A 22,714-nucleotide genomic window follows, 5' to 3' on the forward strand; every position below is an offset into this window, starting at 1 on the left:
TGATTTATCAAAATAATTATATCAAGTTGACTAGTTTCAGCTCATGGCTTAATTGCTCAGAAACTGCAGTTCCAGTTTAGGCGTCCCATGCATGCATGATCGATGCTTCCTGGAAATTGTCCTGTCTCATATGACTATTCAGCATGCATGTTTCCACTTGATATAGAAGAATTTTTTGTTGACAAGTAAATTTTCTCTATATTTTATTGATGAAATTTTAAATCATAAAAGTAAGCTTTTTCGGCTCATTTTCTAGAATTATTTATTTTAGTACTTACTTATATTTCACAAATTTGTTGCACTTTCATGCACCAACTCCTTGCATTCTATCCCATCTTGGCATTTATTTTAACAATGTCTGCTTTGAGTTTGGGTTTGTATATAAGATTTTTAAAAAATTAGCATTTCAGTCTAAGTGTATTTCATTTCATACAATACATACATCATACATTCATATTGTAAATATTTTACATGCACATACATATACACCATACTTCATATAGCAACCATATAGAAAATTTGTGTATAGATTTCTTATATTTAGTTAATGCATTGCTCATTTTTACAAATCATGCATTCATGAAATAAAATTTTTGCCAAGTCCTTTGAATAATGAGAGTTGCTTAGTATAGTGATTTAGCCTACCTCTAGTTGGGATTGAGGATTGAAAGTTTCGAAGAGATGCAAAGTTTTCAAATATTTACCTTTGCCTATATCTTCTTAGCCAAAGAGCAACCCAATTAGTTATTTAGAGATTGGAGTGTTTAGAGAGAGCTATGACAAAAGGTAGTCAAGTGATGTCTCACCAATCCTAGAACAAACTTTCTAAACCTTTCAAGGCGAAATATTAGTTTGTACTTAAACAAAGAGATGATTAAGCATTATTTGACTTAAACCTTCTCATTTTAAATCTTTGGCCTTTTCTCTTCAATAAAATTAACCTTTGCAAATTCCTTTGAGCCTACATTACATCTAAATTTTCTTGAAAACCCTTATTGCTACCTAGCTAATGAACCAAATACTACCAACCTTTTCATGGGAATAATTATGCATAATATTTAGTACACTATCCAAAAAAAAAAAAAAAGAAGAAAAAGAGAGAAAAGACAAAAATAAAATAGAGAAGAGATGCCTATCTTCTATAAAAGTGCTAGTATCCATGGGCTTTTCATTGTTATTATTCAAATTGGAGGAAATCTACCCAAGTATTAACGAAAATGAGTTTGGGGGTGATACTTTTAGAGACAGTCATAAAAAGAAGATACAAAATAAAAATATTAAAGTATTAAAGTAGTCCCTTCATTCTATGCACTTTGTAAAATATGCTAGCACTTGAAAATTCTCATTGTGTTTTTCTCTCCTCTTTAAAAAAAAGTTAAATATGAAAAAAAAAGAAAAAAAAAAAGAAGTGTACCTTATGTTTTCAAGATTGAAAATATTCTAATGTTTTAAATCCTTTTTACCCTTTTTTCTTGTTAGCCTCATTTTGAGCCTTATAGCCCCATTATATCCCTAAAAGTCCTTTGATCTCATAATTGTGCTTGCTACATTAGTGGAGATAGGGATAGAAAGTGTGCTTGTGGGATTGAGAATTTATTCATCCATTCATCAAGTTCCATCATTCTATATAGAGGCACTTTGGCTATTAATTATTTTGGAGTTCTTTTTTAGCATGACTTTCTTTTTTTTATTAGTTGGTTTGAGATTCTTAGATGATTAATTGACTTGAGGCTAAGCGGTGAAAGCTTGAGTAAGCATTAAAGTCTTTGCATCTTGAAGGATGGGTATATGGATTGTTGGTATGACTAGAAGTGAGTTAGATTGCTCTAATAGGTGATTTTCATGATTCTTTGGACAAGGCATCCTAAAGTTGCATTGTATTTCAAAGTTTGCTTGAGGACAAGCAAAGATTTGAATTTGGAAATATTTGACATATGCATTTCATATAGTCATTTTGTAACACCCTAGGCAAATCCCACATCGGCAAAACACGGGAGAGGTGCTGGGTTTATAAGTTGACGGTTCATAACTCCTAGTGACGCGTTTTAAAACCGTGAGGGCTTCGGCTCAGAGAAGACAATATCACCAGTGGGCCGGGCCATTACATTTGTGGTATCAGAGCCACTCCGCGTGCAACCTTGGGCGATAGTGGGGCAAACCTCAGCGCGGACGCTGAGTCCCATAAGGGGGGTGGATTGTAACACCCTAGGCAAATCCCACATCGGCAAAACACGGGAGAGATGTTCGGTTTATAAGTTGGCGGTTCGTAACTCCTAGTAACGCATTTTAAAATCGTGAGGGCTTCGGCCCAGAGCGGACAATATCACTAGTGGGCCGGGCCATTACACATTTAGGTTAGATTTTATAGTTATTTTATTCTTTTATTAGTTAATTTTAGTTAATTTCATTAGTTATTTAATTAATCCTTTATACTTGTTAATTTTGGGTTAATTTGTAATTTTATTTTTCATTTGTAGATAAAATGGTATTTCTGAGGGACTAAACAATAATTATGCAAGTAAAGAGTAAATTCCAAATCTAAAAGTGCCAAAAATGAAGCTTAAAAATTGAAAATTTCAAAGGTTGCCGAAATCTGCACAATATATTGCATAGCCTATGCAACTTGTGTCCATAAATTAGAAGAAATTTTGTAAGTTGCCGAAAGTCGCATAATATGGTCACAGCCTGTGCAATCAGCATCTAGAAAAATAGAGAAATTGCAAACCTGCAAAAGTTGCACAAGATAGTGCATAGGCTGTGCACCTTCTTAATGTGAAAGCTCAGAAAATAGCTAAAACCTATCGAAAGTTGCACAAGATGTCGCATGACTGTGCATGCCTTATCTGCCGCCACGGAGACAAATGGAGATCTATCGAAACCCGCACAGCCTTTGCACAACTTATGCACCTGCCTGTGCAATACCACGAAAAAACTCTAGAGCTTGCCAAAATGTGCATAGGGACCTACATGGCTATGCAAACTTGTTTTCACTCATCCTCTCCAGACTTGACTCTGCACAAGATGTTGTACAAGTACTATTCAAGCTATGCACTTCCTCATTAGTTAGCTGAAGAAGCAAATCTTCTCACACTTGTAGTGACCTCACCTTAAACCATTTTTAGGCCATCCTAGGGTTTTTGTCAGGAGGTATTTAAGCCTTCTTACATCACTTTTTACAAAGAGAAGAACAAGAAGAGAAACAATTGAAGAAAAGGAGAGAGACAAAAGTGGAAGAATGCCATTTTTCACACACTAGCCGAAATTTTGGCTCTTGTTCACCAGATTCTTCACACCAAACATCGAGTTTTCTATTTTTAAGTTTACTTTTTATGTTTTATTTCTTCTTCTACACAAAATCTCTTATAATGAACATGGATTGTGAGTAGTTTTCTTTAATTATGGAGTTAGGGATGTAATATTTGAGTTATTTTATGGATTTGAACTGGGTTAGTCCCAATTTAATGAAATTTATGAAGTTTAATCCATTTCTTGTGAGCTTTTTGACATGCTTAATGTAAGGCCCTATTAAGTTATGTTCTTAATCCTTAGTTGAAGGACCCAAAGGAGAGAGCCAAGCAATAGATAATCAAGAAATTGAACTTAATTAACTTACATATAAAAATAGACTAAGGATTAAGAGGGTTTTATAGATTGATTAAAGATTTTTATGGGTCTTGGATAATTTTAAACTCCGCGAAAATAGGATATAATTAATCAAGGCACACTTTCTTTCACTCGAAAGAGATTTCAAAGGATTTTAGAATTGATCTCCTTTAACACATAATTCATAGATTGGGTTAGGTAGGGAAAATTTCAAATTGACTTGAATATAAATCATTAACTCCAGAATCGTCTTTTTACAATTGCTGCTTATTATTTTACTTTTAAGTGCTTAATTTATCTCATTTCACCAATTTTTATTATTAATTTTTCAATTTCTTTATTTAGCCAATTATTAAATTAGTCATTGTTTGAATGGAGTCTTGTATTTTCATACCCTATAATTCAAATTACCAAATTTTTTTTATTTGTTTGATTAAATTATAATTTTAATATAGTTCATTTTACATTAAAAATTCAATTGAAAATCTAACTCTTCGTGAGAATGATATCTTTTTTATACTACATGAATAACTCATGCACTTGCAGTAGTCCGCATCAGAAATCTTAGAAAATCTACTCACTCATAATAATATTTACAATGGAAAATGATATAATAAATGAAAGAAACATAAAATGGAGCTAAGAGTAGAAAAATCCATGTAAAGAAAGCCCCGAATCCCAGAATATCTGAAGCTGGATGTTACTTGTAACAGATCCCAACAGAAAATGGCGTTTCTTCTTCCTCTCTTTCTCATGGTCTTTTTCTCTTCCTTCCTCCTTATTCTCTTTTTTAAGTTTTTGCATGGCTTGATCTTTCTTTTGGCTAAAAGAAGAAAATGATCTATTTATGTCTCTAATGATCTGCCTAAAATAAGCTAAAAGGGGATAAGGACAAAAGGTACAAAAGTGATGAGCTGTAAAAAATAATCATAATCAGCATAAAAATTTGCCACGCAATACAACCCAGTGTCGGATTTCAACATGCCCCGTGTTGGATTTCAACATGCCTCGTGTAAAAAAAACAGGTGCAGTAACATGGGGCATGTGACTTCGTTTGAAAATCGCTTCCTTCCTTAACTTTTCTCTTTACTGCGACTGACGAAGTATCATGCCTCATGTCACTTCGTCTGAAAATTACGATTTCTCTTAAATTCCCTGCCTGCTTCAGAAATAACACTGCCCAATGTTGAAGCTCAATAAAATTTCAGCTATTCTTCAAGTAAAATTTTTTCAATTTTTTCACCACTCTAAGCCTCCAAACAACAATAAATTATTACCATTTGCATCTTTTTATCTTCAAATCACCTTAAAACCTATTAAAAACATAAAAATTTCAAAAATCAATTATAAAAATCTAAAATTATAATTTAACTAAATTAAAAACTAAATTGCTATAAAACTCTAAAATAAAAGAGCAAAATTAATGCAAAATGACTCTAAAATGCCCATATAAAATATGTGTATCAATACATTCTTCATTAGTTTGTTAGGTAAATAATATTATAATGCACAAGACTATAATAAGAAAAACTTGATAAATTACGATTTTCTTTATTTTTTACAATTAGTTTCTTCTGAGACAAACTTAATAATCTAAGTTAAAGCTAATTGACATCACTTTATTTTAAAGTTCTTTGAATATATAAAAATAAAAGGATAATATATTTTGAAAAAAAAAAATCATCATGTCTAAGACATAGTCCAACACAAATTAAGACTCGAATGCGAGGGAATTTCTTGATCCACTTAGTTTGAAAGTTAAACAAAGTGAGACCATATCCCTTAGGCCGTCATAATTGAACCATGTAATTTTATTAGTGTGGCCATTTCTTCTTTTTAATTATTCTTTCAGTTTTGGGGGTATTACTTCTTTTTAATTATTTTTTATTAAGCGATTAATGCACACAGCAACTAGTTATTTATTTGGCTGTTGGCCATTAGAAGACAATAGCTGGGTTGGCATTGATGTCAATTTCATGTCAAAGCTTCATTTATTTTTCAGCCATCAGTTCTTTATATTTTGGGGGAAAAAAAAGACTTAATTAAAAGAAAAAGAGAGAGAGAGAGAGAGAGAGAGAGAGAGAAAAGAAGACTTGTTTGTAGAGAATGGACGTCAAAGAAAATATTCCAGGCAAAGGGTCAATTTCTTAGACCACTTGTTCAATATTGATAACCAGTGACGGCAGAATAATCGTACTAATCTTTATGATGTAATCATATATATAGTCATAGTAATCTTTATGATGTAATCATATATATAGTCCAAGTTCCCAGATTTTCCTTAATAATTGCTCCAAGGATTATACTATTTAATTTAATTTAATTAAAAAAATTATCATAAGATAGTGATACATACATCTTAATTCAAAGAAATTTTTTTGTCAATTAGCACGTTTTTTTTTCTCCGAAAAATATTAAAATTTAGCTACTTTTTTTAAAGCAAAAATTTAACCAACTTGTCATCTGTGATTATTTTAATTTTAATAAAATAAATCTTATTTTGTAAATAATTATTAATAAATAATTATAATGTTTTATTTAATTATAAAATTAATAAAATAAAATAATAGATAGAATAAAAATGCGTTCTATATTGATTAGTCTAATGAATTAATAACTAAATAACAATTTTATAATGCATACTATAGAAAAATGTTAGATTTAGTAACAAAAATATTCTACCGCCAAAATTACAAAATTTGTTGCAGTAAGTTTTGACAATGATATATGAATTGCTGCAAGTTATTGGTATAAAATTGTGGTCATACATATTTTATAACAAAATTATGGTCATTAAAATAAATAATTATGAGCAGCAATAGTTGTTACTGTAAAAAATTTATCAATGATAACAACGATTGTTGTTATATTCTTTTTACGTATCATCAGCAATAATTTTTCATGTTACTGATATGTTAGTTTTATAGCAGTAAAATTAATATCGTTGCAAAATTTTTACTACTAATTTTAATATTTGTTTTTGTTGTAGTGATAATACTATAATAAGAAAAAATCTAATAAATTACGTTCTTTTTGAAAAAACATAAATTCATTAATAAAATCAAAGCATTAGAATAATTTGACTTAGTCTAGTGGTTAAATATATACTACTCATCTGGCAAAATTAAGTTAAAGTCACCGCTCCCCTAATTCCTCACTCAAAGAAAGAAATAATTAAAATTTTAAGCATTACAAATAATTACAGGAGAGATAGGAGCTTATATAATTTTACAAATCAAGTATATAATTTATTATCATAGACAATAAAGTCCAATTTTTTTCGAAGTCAGAATTTATTTGAATTCTTTTCTTATAATTGATTTATCAAAATAATTATATCAAGTTGACTAGTTTCAGCTCATTGCTTAATTGCTCAGAAACTTCAGTTCCAGTTTAGGCGTCCCATGCATGCATGATCGATGCTTCCTGGAAATTGTCCTGTCTCATATGACTATTCAGCATGCACGTTTCCATTTAATGTAGAAGAATTTTTTGTTGACAGGAAAATTTTCTCTATATTTTATTGATGAAATTTTAAATCATAAAAGTAAACCACAAAAGAAATATATATTCCTCATTGTTAAGAAATATACATATGTATTATATTTGACCAAAAATTAATGTGCAAGATCCAACAACCAGTAACCAAAAATTTACAAAAATGCCACCCAGTTCTCTATATAAAGGGAAGATCGATCCCAGCGATAACACAACCCAAACCTCTGTGTTAGTTATTAGCTGTGCAGAACAAGAAAACTTAAAAAGAATATCAGTGGTGAATGATAAGGAGGAGGATGAAGAAAGTGTGTTCAGTTTTAGTTCTCTTCCTATCATTGATGATAAGTGGGTGTTCATGTTTGAACCGTAGCCAATTCCCTTCTTCTTTTTTCTTTGGGACTGCTACTTCTTCTTATCAGGTAGCTATGTATATGTATGCTTCTCTTTTATATATATATATATATATATTACAACCTTACAAAACAGCAGCACAATTTGCGTTTGGTCTATATTTTACACCTATGCAACTGTTCTGAAATGGAATTTTATGTAAAAATAATAATTAAGTTTTCAGCTTCTTATCAATTGATGCATATTTAAATGGTGTATTTTCTATCTTTTTATTCTAAATATTCATCACTTTTGTCTCTCATCTGTTTGCCTCTTTTCTTTTGATCATATGTGTATATATCTAGCCATTCTTGTTACTTCTGAACGACATATACCTATATAATCCTGATGCAGCCTTCACATTGAGGACTTGCTCGTCACCTTCACTTGCAATTTAGATCCTATGATTGAAAAAAGAATTCTGTTTGATGTGCGTCAGCTAATATAACAAATAATTATTAATTTATCTGTTTATTCATGCAGATTGAAGGAGCATACTTGGAAGCCAACAAAGGCCTCAGCAATTGGGATGTATTCACCCACTTATCTCCTGGTACAAATATTAATTCTTCTTATTTATTTAGTTATGACTGGAGGCTAAGAAATTTCATGACATATAATTAACTTTATCTAGTTCGCTGTTGCTCAAATTTTCATTTGCGTTTATGCTTAATTTAGATTAATTAATTTCTTTCCATGTAAGGTAATTAACTAATTGAGGATAAATGTGACTGCTGTTTTTATCAGGAGAAATTAAGGATGGAAGCAATGGGAATACAGCTGATGATCACTATCATCAATTTTTGGTAATTCATAATTTCCTTGAATTTAGACGACTAACAATATAATATGTTAAAGAATTTGTGGGAACCCATCATTGTTTTTTTTTTTTTTCCCCATAACCCATCAGTGTTGACAGATGATTAATTAATGAAGCTATAAGCAACCTTGAAATTTGATATTCTTCCACTATTTGGAGCTCTTAAAGTTCCTGTCAATCACAATAACAGAGCTAAATTAAATAACTTTGATTCTGTTCATTGTTGGGGGATAAAATTATTAAATAATTAAGCAATAAAAGTTATAATTTTTATAAAATAATAAAACATGTGAATTTGTGTTTTTAAAAATTAAGGTTTTTTAAAATAAATTTGTTGAAATTAAAAAAAAAAAGTCTATTTTTCAGCTCACTTATTTACTAATGAAAAACAGTCCAAATCAAACTGATTTTAAATGGGAAAAATAACAAGAGATTTTTTCACACTTTACAGCCAAACATTTACTCAACTTTATGATATACTTACAATAAAATATTCAAAATATTGTACATTATGGTTGCTCTGTGACAGGATGACATAGAGTTGATGCATTCTCTTGGAGTAAATTCGTACAGATTCTCGATTTCATGGGTCAGAATCCTTCCAAGTATGTTTTATACAATTTTTTTTTCTTTGTATTATATATAAGTTTTCTTTTTAATTCAATTTTTCATAATTTAATTAATTTTAATTTTAATCACAGAGGGTAGATTTGGAGAGATCAATTCGGAGGGTATTGCATTTTACAATAAGCTTATTAATGCTCTCTTGCTTAAAGGTAAAATACATCGAATCACATTATAATACTTTGGCACCTAGGTTATTATTATTTTTTTCTAATATTATGACTCCTTAATTATGCAGGAATAGAACCATTTGTTACATTGCACCATTTTGATGTTCCTCAAGAACTAGAAGATCGATATGGCGCTTGGCTAAGTCCTCAAATGCAGTAAGTTCTTTACCTTATTATATAGCGAGTCTTCATTCATAAGGCGAAAGTTATAAATATGGATCTTGTTGCATAGTAAGTATCATATTTGTAATTTTAGTTAAAGAATGTAAGTTGCTACCACTATTAAAAAGAAAAATTAACATCTACTCTACCATCTTAATCTTGTTACAGGGATGATTTCGGGTACTTCGCAGATATCTGCTTCGAGGCATTTGGAGACAGAGTGAAACATTGGATTACACTCAATGAAGCTAATATGGTGGCCCAATATGGGTACTACAGTGGAATATGGCCACCAAACCGATGCTCTTACCCTGTAGGCAAGTGCAAAGCCGGAGACTCTGAATTAGAACCTTACATCGCTGCTCATAATATGATACTAGCTCATGCCACAGCTACTGAAATTTACAGAAAAAAGTATCAGGTATTATACACAATAGCATATCATCAAATAACCAACAATTATATACAATAGCATATCATCAAATAACCAACAAAGAGTTAATTCTTTCCCTTGTCATGTTTGCTTAATATTTATTACTTGAAATAGGAAAAACAAGGAGGGAAGATTGGCATTGTGTTACATATCTACTGGTATGAGCCACTAAGAGACATTCCAGTTGATCGTGTGGCTGCTCAACGAGCTCTAGGTTTCATTGCTGCTTGGTAAGTAATTAATTACTCGTAATTCAAGGTTTATCATATAAAGATGTCGCTTGGTCTTAGATGAGCCTATTAATGCAATTTTTTTTTGGTGTACAGGTTTATGGATCCCATTATGTATGGAGAGTACCCACCAGAGATGCGACAAATTGTAGGTCTAAGGCTACCAGCATTTTCGATGGAGGACAAGAGAAAACTGGCAAACAAATTGGATTTCATTGGAATCAACCATTATAGCACTCTCTATGCAAAGGATTGTCTGCTTTCACCATGCAATTATCATGATGATTTACTCAAAGACACCTTTACTTATGGAACTGGAACAAAAGATGGAGTTCTTATAGGAGAGCCGGTAAGATATGCAGAAGCTAACTATCTAAATAGCAATTAAAGCAGATGATAATTAAAAACAGTACTTAACATTGCTTCTTCATTTTTCGTTTTCTTTTTGGGTCTTTACAGACAGCAATGCCTACGTTCTATGTTGTTCCAAATAGCATGGAGAAGACAATCACGTATTTCAAAGATAGATACAACAACACGCCCATGTTCATCACAGAAAACGGTATATCAGAAAATTAAATTGCAATTACCATTTTGTTATCTTCTGCTGACTTAAATTTGTGTAATCTTGCAACTATCAAACAGATATTTGAAATTCAGTCTAATGATAACATATACATGCTAATTGTAGGATATGCACAACCTAGCAGTAGAAACATTGAAGATATGCTCAATGACACGAACAGGGTGGAATACATGGAGGGTTACCTCACTTCTCTAGTTTCTGCAATGAGGTAGATTCATATATCCTTGCCTATCAATATTTCTCCTTTCTTTTTTAAGGTGACTTGGTGATCTTATAAAGGTTAATAATGATCACAGGAATGGAGCAGATGTGAGGGGCTACTTCCATTGGTCTCTGATAGATAACTTTGAATGGACATATGGATATACCATAAGCTTTGGGTTGGTTCATGTAGACCGCACAACAATGCAGAGAACACCAAAAAGATCAGCCAAATGGTTCCAGCATTTCCTGAAAAATGAAGCTCTTCATCATCCCCAAGAATGGCAACAGAACATTGTGCATTTGTAATCTAGAACAGTGTTCACATGTATAAATATTTATATTTATTTGAAGTTGTTTACACTGTAGCATTTGCAATCCGAAAAATATTTTTGAATAAAGAATAATAATATTACATTTTGCAGTTGCAATCTAGAACAGTGTTTCATATATAAATATTTGTATTTATTTAAGTTGTTTATTCTGCGCATTTGCAATCTAATGATTTTTGTTTTTTGAACAAATCGTAATAATATTACATTCCCAAGCGAATCCAAAATCAAAAGTTTTCTCAACAACAGAGGATTATAACTGGAATGTTACAAGAAAAGCCTAAAAACACTGCTTTGCTATACAATCTGCTATCGTATTTGCAGTTCTTTTGAGCAAGCTGAAGACACAGGCCTGGAATAACTCAATCTGTCTATGAATGTGTTTCACCAAGGCGTCAATTTCCCAATAGACATCATGTTTCCTCGCGAGAGATTCGCACAAAGTATAGGATAAGTTTCTGTAGTCCCATATCCTGAGCAAGGCTAATGGATTCTAGCAGGGCTAGTGTTTCTCCTACCAGGGGAGAAGTGCAATTACTGCTTGCTGTCTTGCATTGTATAATTTCACTTCTGTGATTCTGCAGAGTGCAACATAGCATACTGATTGTGACTTATGATTTGATGCAGTATCAGAATTGAATTTGAGTGATCCTTGAGGAGGAGGTTGCCACTTACTATTTCTTTAATTGCTGGTAGGGCTCTGCCTGTGCTGGAGGACATGCATCCTGTAGCAGGCTGAGCTCTTGAATCCAATCCATCTTCTGATGTGATATATTGTTATTCTTTGTTGGAAGCAGATTCTTTGAAGCTAAGTTTTAATCTTTGTCTGCGCCTTTGGTCTCCAAATTGATTTCCAAAATTTATCATGTGCTGTCTTAAAAGGACATGGGTTCAAGTTATTGGCTTCACCTTCTTTTTTAATCATAAAAGGGAATAGGCTGATTCAATTGTGTATGCTCCCCTCTTGTCATAATGCTATGCCCAGGCATTTTCTGCTATGTGGCCTAAAGTAGCTGCATTTGACAATGCAGTGTTTGTGATACGTGATGGAAACATAGTCCCTTTCATTCATTGATCTCCAGTTGTAAAATCCATTGGGTAAAGTTTTCTTGACCTCCACTAGTCGCATTGTAACGCCCTAAAAATCCAATACAAATCATGAAGGAAACGTAATTATATATTCAACAATTGCAAAATATGACAATCGATTATACCGCCAACTAAAAATCTGTTGTATAATCATCATTGTTACACATTTCAGTACCTGCATTTTATAAAACGACTTTGCATTAACCAGTAACTTTCTTGCATTTTCTTGGCTAAGCATCAGCTACCGATGCTTTCGGATACCTGAGCTGCCACCCTACTCAATGCCACATAATAATCAGAGAATGGTTTTCACAACAACGTAAACAGCCATAGGTAATAATATAAATCTGCAAATAATCCATTCACAAATGGCTTAATGCGATCCTGCACCACTTCTAGCTGCAAAAAGATTCATAAATTACCTTTCGACTTAGTCCTATTTGACATCAGAGTCAAGAAGAGTATATCTGGTGTTTGGCATATTGAGCAGAAAGTGAGAAACTCGGAAATGGTGTTCATTCTGCATCAGTTAATTAATTAGCATGTAATTTACAATTTTTTTTTGTAGTATGCTCAGTTAATATTTCAATTATAATTTTCTATATTATTAGATAAATATGAATAAAATTTGAGAGCCTCATATTGGTATTTTTTTTAATGATTAATGATAATAAAAGAAAAAAATATCAGACTGAATGTTATGAGCTGGTGGTTTGTCAAACTCATTAACTATATCATGTCAAACTCCATTGTTATGACAAGCACGCAAATCTAAGGCGCACACACAAATCGCACAATCACACAGTATTGAAAAGAGAAGAAGAATAACAAAGGATTTAACGTGGTTCAACCATAAGGTCTACGTGGCAATACAAGAGAAAAAGTTTCACTGTGATAAAACGAGTAAAATACAATCAATCAAAACTCTCAAACTTTAACCCTAGTATTTTACCCGAATATCTCACAACTCTATGGTAAAAGGTAGAATATTACAATATTTATACTGGTTTATACCACGGGGGCGTTGCCCGCCACCCCAAGGGGATCAATAGTGGGCTTCAGGCCCGGGCCTATCGGCCCGTGCCATTTGCTGTCACCACAGATCTAATTTTTTATCCCAATCGAGTCGCACACATCTCATTTTTTATTCCAATCGAGTCGCAACACGAAACTTTTAGGTCAGGTCACAATTCGGATCTATGAAAAAAACATATCCCAAAATTCAAAGCCACAAAAATAACATCCATATTTCCTTCCCACTGAATTCTTAGCTTAAAAAAAACGAAAATACGGCCATGCACGAGAGTTTCTCTATTTTATTCTCTTAATGGTAAAAATAAATAATGTTGGTTTTATTGATCCCCAGACGACAGAATCATAGTAATCTTTTTTATCTATTCATATATATACATATAGTCCAATTTCCTACATCTTCCTTACATTAATTCTCCAAGATTTTTTAATTTAATTTAATTTAATTGCAAAATTATTATAATCAAGATGGTATATACATGTATCTTATTTCAGAGAAATATGTTTGTCAATTAGCTCGAGCTGTCTATTTTCTCTAAAAAATATTAATATGTAACTAACTTTTTTTAAAGCAAAAAAGTAACTAAATTATCATTTATCCTATTGAGACAATTTGTGATTATTTTATTTTTATTAAAATAAATTTATTTTTAAGTAATTAAATACTATTAAATGATGTAATGATAAAATTAACAATTTGTAAATAAAATGAATAAAAAATAAAATAATTAAAGAGTATCATTCTCACGAGGAATTATATTTAGGTACTAAATTATTGTTGTTTTGATTATTTAGATTAATGAAGATTTATAGAAGAACTAATTAACTAAATACAATAATTTAAATAGAAAATAAAGAAAATAAGCAATGGTTAATATAAATAAATTCTTAAACTAAGTAAAATTTTACTAAACTAGCAATGGGTACATAAGAGCAGAGGTCAATTAATAGTAAAAGTGATTCCAGAGTTAGGGTTCATACTTTAAAGCAAATGAGATTTGGTTAGGTTCATTCAATTTTTAAAAAAATTCATGGTTTGAAGGTAGCTAATTATAATCTCCTTTGATTTCTTTCTCGAGCAAACCAAAGAGTATTTTAAGAAAACTAAACCTTACTCTTATACAATATTTGATTTACCCAAAACTTACTAGGAACTTTAATCAACCAATAAATCCTCTCAATCCCTCGTTCATCTCTAACACTAGATAATTAAGTTCAAAACCATGATTATCTATAAATGATTTTCACCTTCCTTCAACCAAAGATTAAAAACTATACCCAATTGGATCCAACACTAGGCAAGTCAATAAAGTACACAATGAATGAATCAAAACTCATAAATGTTATAAACCTGAATAAAATTCATCCAAATATACAGATTAATTTAAAACATTACAACCCAACTCTGAAATTGACATATGCATTTCATGTAGTCATTTAGGTTAGATTTTATAGTTATTTTATTCTTTTATTAGTTAATTCTAGTTAATTTCATTAGTTATTTAATTAATCATTCATACTTGTTAATTTTGGGTTAATTTGTATTTTTTTTTTGTTTTGTAGATAAAATGATGTTTTTGAGAGATAAAAAAGGTAATTGTGCAAGTAAAGAGTAAATTCTAAGTCCAAAACTGCTAAAAATAAAGCCTAAAATTTGAAAATTTTAAAGGCTACTGAAATTTGCACAACATACTACACAGTCTGTGCAACTTGTATGCAGAAATTAGCAGAAATTTTGTAAGTTGCCTAAAGTTGCACATGATGGTATACAGCCTGTGCAATCCGCATCCACAAAAACAGAGAAATTGCAAACCTGTCGAAAGTTGTACAAGCTGTGCACCTGCCTATGTGAGAGCTCAAAAAATAGCTAAAACTTGTCAAAAGTTGAACCGGATGTCGCATAGCCTGTGCATCTGCTTGTGCACTATCACGAAAGACAAATGGAGATCCACCGAAGCCTGCACAGTCTCACCTGACCTATGCACTGCACATGCAATATCATGAAAAACCTCTATAGCTTGCCAAAATATGCACAGGGACTACATGGCTATGCAAACCCGTTTTCACTCATCCTTTCCAGATTTGACTCTGCACAAGATGTTGTGCAGGCATTGTTCAAGCTATGCACTTCCTCATTAATTGGCTGAAGAAGTAAATCTTCTCACACGTGCAATGACTTCATCTCAAACCATTTTTAAGCTATCTTAGGGTTTTTGTCAAGAGGTATTTAAGCCTCCTTACATCACTTTTTGCGAAGAGAAGAATAAGAAGAGAAAGAATTAAAGAAAAGAAGAGAAACAAAAAGAGGAAGAACACAATTTTTCATGCACCAGCTGGGACTTTTGCTCTTCTTCACCATATTCTTTATGCTAAACATCGGATTTTTCAGTTTCAAGTTTACTTTTCATATTTTATTTCTTCTTCTACACAAAATCTCTTCTAATAAACATGCATAGTGAGTAGTTTTTTTTTTTTTTTTTGAGATTGGGATGTAATATTTGAGTTATTTTATGAAATTGAACTGAGTTAGTCCCAATTTAAAGAAATTTATGAAGTTTAATCCATTTCTTATGAGTTTATTGACATGCCTAATGTAGGAGCCCTTTAAGTTATGTTCTTGAAAGAAATGGTTGGATTTTTAAACAAAGCAACAGAGATCTTCTCATGTGATGGAAAGAAGATGAAGTATATGTTCATTGAAGCACCTGTTGGGAATAAAGGCAAAAATTTCCAATTTCAGTCACCATGAAACATGACAAGGGTCAAGCTAATGACCTTAACTTAGCACTCTTGGGAGACACCCTAAGTTCTTTTGTTTTGTTTTGATTAATTTTATTTTATTTGCTTTGTTTTTAATCACCCCTATATTCAATTTTTGATAATTATCTCATTTGATCTTGCACAAATGCTTATAAGATGGAAAATACAAAATTGTAGATTGAGCATATTTTGTCAAATTGGCAAGAAGGAGAGTTATTGTCAAGAGCTTATATTCTACATCAAGACAACATTTAAAGAAGTTCATCTTTTGCTTTTCATTTTGATAAGTGGTTGAGGTGATGTAATAAATTTATTTCCTTGATGTTAACTTTTCATGTGAGAGGGTGTGCTTGGATTAAAGAATTAAATGCTTGATTAATTGTGGAATTGAGAATTAAGTTAGCGTGTGAATTTTGATTTTGATGTGTTGGGCTTGAATTTGGCTTTTGGAGATGGATATGTCTTATAGCAAATTCTTATTTGGAGAATTTTTTTTTTTATGTTTTGCAGTGTATATTTTCAATGAGAGTATGCTGACATTTTTTTTAGATGATTTTTAATGTGTTAATGATGTTTGCTTCATAAAAAAGCTGAGAATTCTGCAGAATTTACTATTTAGAGAGTAAATCTACAGAAATTATATTGTTCACATACACAGTAGAATTTGGTGCTTTTACTTTGCACAAATAGTGTATTTGTTCATGTTTAGTCTTAATTTTGGTTTTAATAAAGTTCAAGCAACTTATATTTTTCATTTCAATTGAGATTTTGGCACTAGCAGCTATTTTGGAATGCATTTTTAAGTTTGCAGCACTGTTTATGTCTTTCTGTTCATTCTGTTGAAAGCGCTTTTGACCTAGTCTTGTGACTTATGTAGTTTTACTATTGCAGGACTAATTCTGCAGAAAATATTATTCACAGAGTAAATTCTGTTACAGTAACTCCTGGACAGCGTATGCAATCTAACCTGCGTAGCACCACTTTTTCTATGATATTTGTTCTCTTTAATAGTGTTGAGGGATATTTTTAGATTTTAATTACTCCAAATTCTCCATTCTTCATTCAAGGTAAACCTTTATAATTTTCCATTCCATTTATACGATACATTTTCAATTCTTGCAATTATAAGTAAGCTTTTTTGGCTCATTTTCTAGAATTATTTATTTTAGTACTTACTTATATTTCACAAATTTGTTGCACTTTCATGCACCAACTCCTTGCATTCTATCCCATCTTGGCATTAATTTTAACAACGTCTGCTTTGAGTTTGGGTTTGTATATAAGATTTTTAAAAAATTAGCATTTCAGTCTAAGTGTATTTCATTTCATTCAATACATACATCATACATTCATATTGTAAATATTTTACATGCACATACATATACACCATACTTCATATAGCAGCCATATAGAAAATTTGTGTATAGATTTCTTATATTTAGTTAATGCATTGCTCATTTTTACAAATCATGCATTCATGAAATAAAATTTTTGCCAAGTCCTTTGAGTAATGAGAGTTGCTTAGTATAGTGATTTAGCCTACCTCTAGTTGGGATTGAAGATTGAAAGTTTCGAAGAGATGCAAAGTTTTGAAATATTTACCTTTGCCTATATCTTCTTAGCCAAAGAGCCACCCAATTAGTTATTTAGAGATTGGAGTGTTTAGAGAGAGCTATGACAAAAGGTAGTCAAGTGATGTCTCACCAATCCTAGAACAAACTTTCTAAACCTTTCAAGGAGAAATATTAGTTTGTACTTAAACAAAGAGATGATTAAGCATTACTTGACTTAAACCTTCTCATTTTAAATCTTTGGCCTTTTCTCTTCAATAAAATTAACCTTTGCAAATTCCTTTGAGCCTACATTACATCTAAATTTTCTTGAAAACCCTTATTGCTACCTAGCCAATGAACCAAATACTACCAACCATTTCATGAGAATAATTATGCATAATATTTAGTACACTATCCAAAAAAAAAAAAAAAAGAAGAAAAAGAGAGAAAAGACAAAAATAAAATAGAGAAGAGATGCCTATCTTCTATAAAAGTGCTAGTATCCATGGGCTTTTCATTGTTATTATTCAAATTGGAGGAAATCTACCCAAGTATTAACGAAAATGAGTTTGGGGGTGATATTTTTAGAGACAGTCATAAAAAGAAGATACAAAATAAAAATATTAAAGTATTAAAGTAGTCCCTTCATTCTATGCACTTTGTAAAATATGCTAGCACTTGAAAATTCTCATTGTGTTTTTCTCTCCTCTTTAAAAAAAAGTTAAATATGAAAAAAAAAAGAAAAAAAAAAGAAGTGTACCTTATGTTTTCAAGATTGAAAATATTCTAATGTTTTAAATCCTTTTTACCCTTTTTTCTTGTTAGCCTCATTTTGAGCCTTATAGCCCCATTATATCCCTAAAAGTCCTTTGATCTCATAATTGTGCTTGCTACATTAGTGGAGATAGGGATAGAAAGTGTGCTTATGGGATTGAGAATTTATTCATCCATTCATCAAGTTCCATCATTCTATATAGAGGCACTTTGGCTATTAATTATTTTGGAGTTCTTTTTTAGCATGACTTTCTTTTTTTTATTAGTTGGTTTGAGATTTTTAGATGATTAATTGACTTGAGGCTAAGCGGTGAAAGCTTGAGTAAGCATTAAAGTCTTTGCATCTTGAAGGATGGGTATATGGATTGTTGGTATGACTAGAGGTGAGTTAGATTGCTCTAATAGGTGATTTTCATGATTCTTTGGACAAGGCATCCTAAAGTTGCATTGTATTTCAAAGTTTGCTTGAGGACAAGCAAAGATTTGAGTTTGGAAATATTTGACATATGCATTTCATATAGTCATTTTGTAACACCCTAGGCAAATCCCACATCGGCAAAACACGGGAGAGGTGCTGGGTTTATAAGTTGGCGGTTCGTAACTCCTAGTGACGCGTTTTAAAACTGTGAGGGCTTCGGCCCAGAGAGGACAATATCACCAGTGGGCCGGGCCATTATATTTGTGGTATCAGAGCCACTCTGCGTGCAACCTTGGGCGATGGTGGGGCAAACCTCAGCGAGGATGCTGAGTCCCATAAGGGGGGTGGATTGTAACACCCTAGGCAAATCCCACATCGGCAAAACACGGGAGAGATGTTGGGTTTATAAGTTGGCGGTTCGTAACTCTTAGTGACGTATTTTAAAACCGTGAGGGCTTCGGCACAAAGCGGACAATATCACTAGTGGGCCGGGCCATTACACATTTAGGTTAGATTTTATAGTTATTTTATTCTTTTATTAGTTAATTTCATTAGTTATTTAATTAATCCTTTATACTTGTTAATTTTGGGTTAATTTGTAATTTTATTTTTCATTTGTAGATAAAATGGTATTTCTGAGGGACTAAACAATAATTATGCAAGTAAAGAGTAAATTCCAAATCTAAAAGTGCCAAAAATGAAGCTTAAAAATTGAAAATTTCAAAGGTTGCCGAAATCTGCACAATATATTGCATAGCCTATGCAACTTGTGTCCATAAATTAGAAGAAATTTTGTAAGTTGCCGAAAGTCGCATAATATGGTCACAGCCTGTGCAATCAGCATCTAGAAAAATAGAGAAATTGCAAACCTGCAAAAGTTGCACAAGATAGTGCACAGGCTGTGCACCTTCTTAATGTGAAAGCTCAGAAAATAGCTAAAACCTATCGAAAGTTGCACAAGATGTCGCACAGCCTGTGCATCTGCTTATGCACTGCCACAGGAGACAAATGGAGATCTATCGAAACCTGCACAGCCTTTGCACAGCTTATGCACCTGCCTGTGCAATACCACGAAAAAACTCTAGAGCTTGCCAAAATGTGCATAGGGACCTACATGGCTATGCAAACTTGTTTTCACTCATCCTCTCCAGACTTGACTCTGTACAAGATGTTGTACAAGTACTATTCAAGCTATGCACTTCCTCATTAGTTAGCTGAAGAAGCAAATCTTCTCACACTTGTAGTGACCTCACCTTAAACCATTTTTAGGCCATCCTAGGGTTTTTGTCAGGAGGTATTTAAGCCTTCTTACATCACTTTTTACAAAGAGAAGAACAAGAAGAGAAACAATTGAAGAAAAGGAGAGAGACAAAAAGTGGAAGAATGCCGTTTTTCACACTAGTCGAAATTTTGGCTCTTGTTCACCAGATTCTTCACACCAAACATCGAGTTTTCTATTTTTAAGTTTACTTTTTATGTTTTATTTCTTCTTCTACACAAAATCTCTTATAATGAACATGGATTGTGAGTAGTTTTCTTTAATTATGGAGTTAGGGATGTAATATTTGAGTTATTTTATGGATTTGAACTGGGTTAGTCCCAATTTAATGAAATTTATGAAGTTTAATCCATTTCTTGTGAGCTTGTTGACATGCTTAATGTAAGGCCCTATTAAGTTATGTTCTTAATCCTTAGTTCAAGGACCGAAAGGAGACAGCCAAGCGATAAATAATCAAGAAATTGAACTTAATTAACTTACATATAAAAATAGACTAAGGATTAAGAGGGTTTTATAGATTGATTAAAGATTTTTATGGGTCTTGGATAATTTTAAACTCCGCGAAAATAGGATATAATTAATCAAGGCACACTTTCTTTCACTCGAAAGAGATTTCAAAGGATTTTAGAATTGATCTCCTTTAACACATAATTCATAGATTGGGTTAGGTAGGGAAAATTTCAAATTGACTTGAATATGAATCATTAACTCCAGAATCGTCTTTTTACAATTGCTGCTTATTATTTTACTTTTAAGTGCTTAATTTATCTCATTTCACCAATTTTTATTATTAATTTTTCAATTTCTTTATTTAGCCAATTATTAAATTAGTCATTATTTGAATGGAGTCTTATATTTTCATACCCTATAATTCAAATTACCAAATTTCTTTTATTTGTTTGATTAAATTATAATTTTAATATAGTTCATTTTACATTAAAAATTCAATTGAAAATACAACTCTTCGTGAGAATGATATCTTTTTTATACTACATGAATAACCCATGCACTTGCGGTAGTCCGCATCAGAAATCTTAGAAAATCTACTCACTCATAATAATATTTACAATGGAAAATGATATAATAAATGAAAGAAACATAAAATGGAGCTAAGAGTAGAAAAATCCATGTAAAGAAAGCCCCGAATCCCAGAATATCTGAAGCTGGACATTACTTGTAACAGATCCCAACAGAAAATGGCGTTTCTTCTTCCTCTCTTTCTCATGGTCTTTTTCTCTTCCTTCCTCCTTATTCTCTTTTTTAAGTTTTTGCATGGCTTGATCTTTCTTTTGGCTAAAAGGAGAAAATGATCTATTTATATGTCTCTAATGATCTGCCTAAAATAAGCTAAAAGGGAATAAGGACAAAAGGTACAAAAGTGATGAGCTGTAAAAAATAATCATAATCAGCATAAAAATTTGCCACACAATACAACCCAGTGTTGGATTTCAACATGCCCCGTGTTGGATTTCAACATGCCTCGTGTAAAAAAAACAGGTGAAGTAACATGGGGCATGTGACTTCGTTTGAAAATCGCTTCCTCCCTTAAATTTTCTCTTTACTGCGACTGACGAAGTATCATGCCTCATGTCACTTCGTCTGAAAATTACGATTTCTCTTAAATTCCCTGCCTGCTTCAGAAATAACACTGCCCAATGTTGAAGCTCAGTAAAATTTCAGCTATTCTTCAAGCAAAATTTTTTCAATTTTTTCACCACTCTAAGCCTCCAAACAACAATAAATTATTACCATTTGCATCTTTTTATCTTCAAATCACCTTAAAACCTATTAAAAACATAAAAATTTCAAAAATCAATTATAAAAAACTAAAATTATAATTTAACTAAATTAAAAACTAAATTGCTATAAAACTCTAAAATAAAAGAGCAAAATTAATGCAAAATGACTCTAAAATGCCCATATAAAATATGTGTATCAATACATTCTTCATTAGTTTGTTAGGTAAATAATATTATAATGCACAAGACTATAATAAGAAAAACTTGATAAATTACGATTTTCTTTATTTTTTACAATTAGTTTCTTCTGAGACAAACTTAATCATCTAAGTTAAAGCTAATTGACATCACTTTATTTTAAAGCTCTTTGAATATATAAAAATAAAAGGATAATATATTTTGAAAAAAAAAATCATCATGTCTAAGACATAGTCCAACACAAATTAAGACTCGAATGCGAGGGAATTTCTTGATCCACTTAGTTTGAAAGTTAAACAAAGTGAGACCATATCCCTTAGGCCATCATAATTGAACCATGTAATTTTATTAGTGTGGCCATTTCTTCTTTTTAATTATTCTTTCAGTTTTGGGGGTATTACTTCTTTTTAATTATTTTTTATTAAGCGATTAATGCACACAGCAACTAGTTATTTATTTGGCTGTTGGCCATTAGAAGACAATAGCTGGGTTGGCATTGATGTCAATTTCATGTCAAAGCTTCATTTATTTTTCAGCCATCAGTTCTTTATATTTTGGGGGAAAAAAAGACTTAATTAAAAGAAAAAGAGAGAGAGAGAGAGAGAGAGAAAAGAAGACTTGTTTGTAGAGAATGGACGTCAAAGAAAATATTCCAGGCAAAGGGTCAATTTCTTAGACCACTTGTTCAATATTGATAACCAGTGACGGCAGAATAATCGTACTAATCTTTATGATGTAATCATATATACAGTCCAAGTTCCCAGATTTTCCTTAATAATTCCTCCAAAGATTATACTATTTAATTTAATTTAATTAAAAAAAT

General features: G+C 31.6%; 1 protein-coding gene across 1 annotated transcript; it reads left to right on the top strand.

Annotated features, from left to right (window-relative positions):
- The first annotated feature begins 7,298 nt into the window (after positions 1-7,298).
- Positions 7,299-11,141, top strand: LOC131179176 (beta-glucosidase 18-like). The gene is made up of 12 exons (XM_058145248.1): positions 7,299-7,520; positions 7,975-8,044; positions 8,239-8,297; positions 8,841-8,916; positions 9,013-9,087; positions 9,174-9,261; positions 9,436-9,688; positions 9,815-9,930; positions 10,027-10,279; positions 10,390-10,492; positions 10,622-10,724; positions 10,813-11,141. Exons 1-12 carry the CDS (start codon positions 7,383-7,385, stop codon positions 11,024-11,026), a joined length of 1,548 nt encoding a protein of 515 aa, XP_058001231.1. The 5' UTR covers positions 7,299-7,382; the 3' UTR covers positions 11,027-11,141.
- Positions 11,142-22,714: the final 11,573 nt, after the last annotated feature.

Source organism: Hevea brasiliensis, chromosome 4, assembly GCF_030052815.1.
Source record: "Hevea brasiliensis isolate MT/VB/25A 57/8 chromosome 4, ASM3005281v1, whole genome shotgun sequence".
Lineage (NCBI taxonomy): Eukaryota > Viridiplantae > Streptophyta > Magnoliopsida > Malpighiales > Euphorbiaceae > Hevea > Hevea brasiliensis.

Excerpts from the sequence above, each read along its gene's own strand:
- LOC131179176 (XM_058145248.1), top strand. The coding sequence starts at position 7,383 with ATGATAAGGAGGAGGATGAAGAAAGTGTGTTCAGTTTTAGTTCTCTTC. Across the intron at positions 7,521-7,974 it reads CTGCTACTTCTTCTTATCAG|ATTGAAGGAGCATACTTGGA; the intron begins GTAGCTATGTAT and ends TTATTCATGCAG. Across the intron at positions 9,262-9,435 it reads TGGCTAAGTCCTCAAATGCA|GGATGATTTCGGGTACTTCG; the intron begins GTAAGTTCTTTA and ends ATCTTGTTACAG.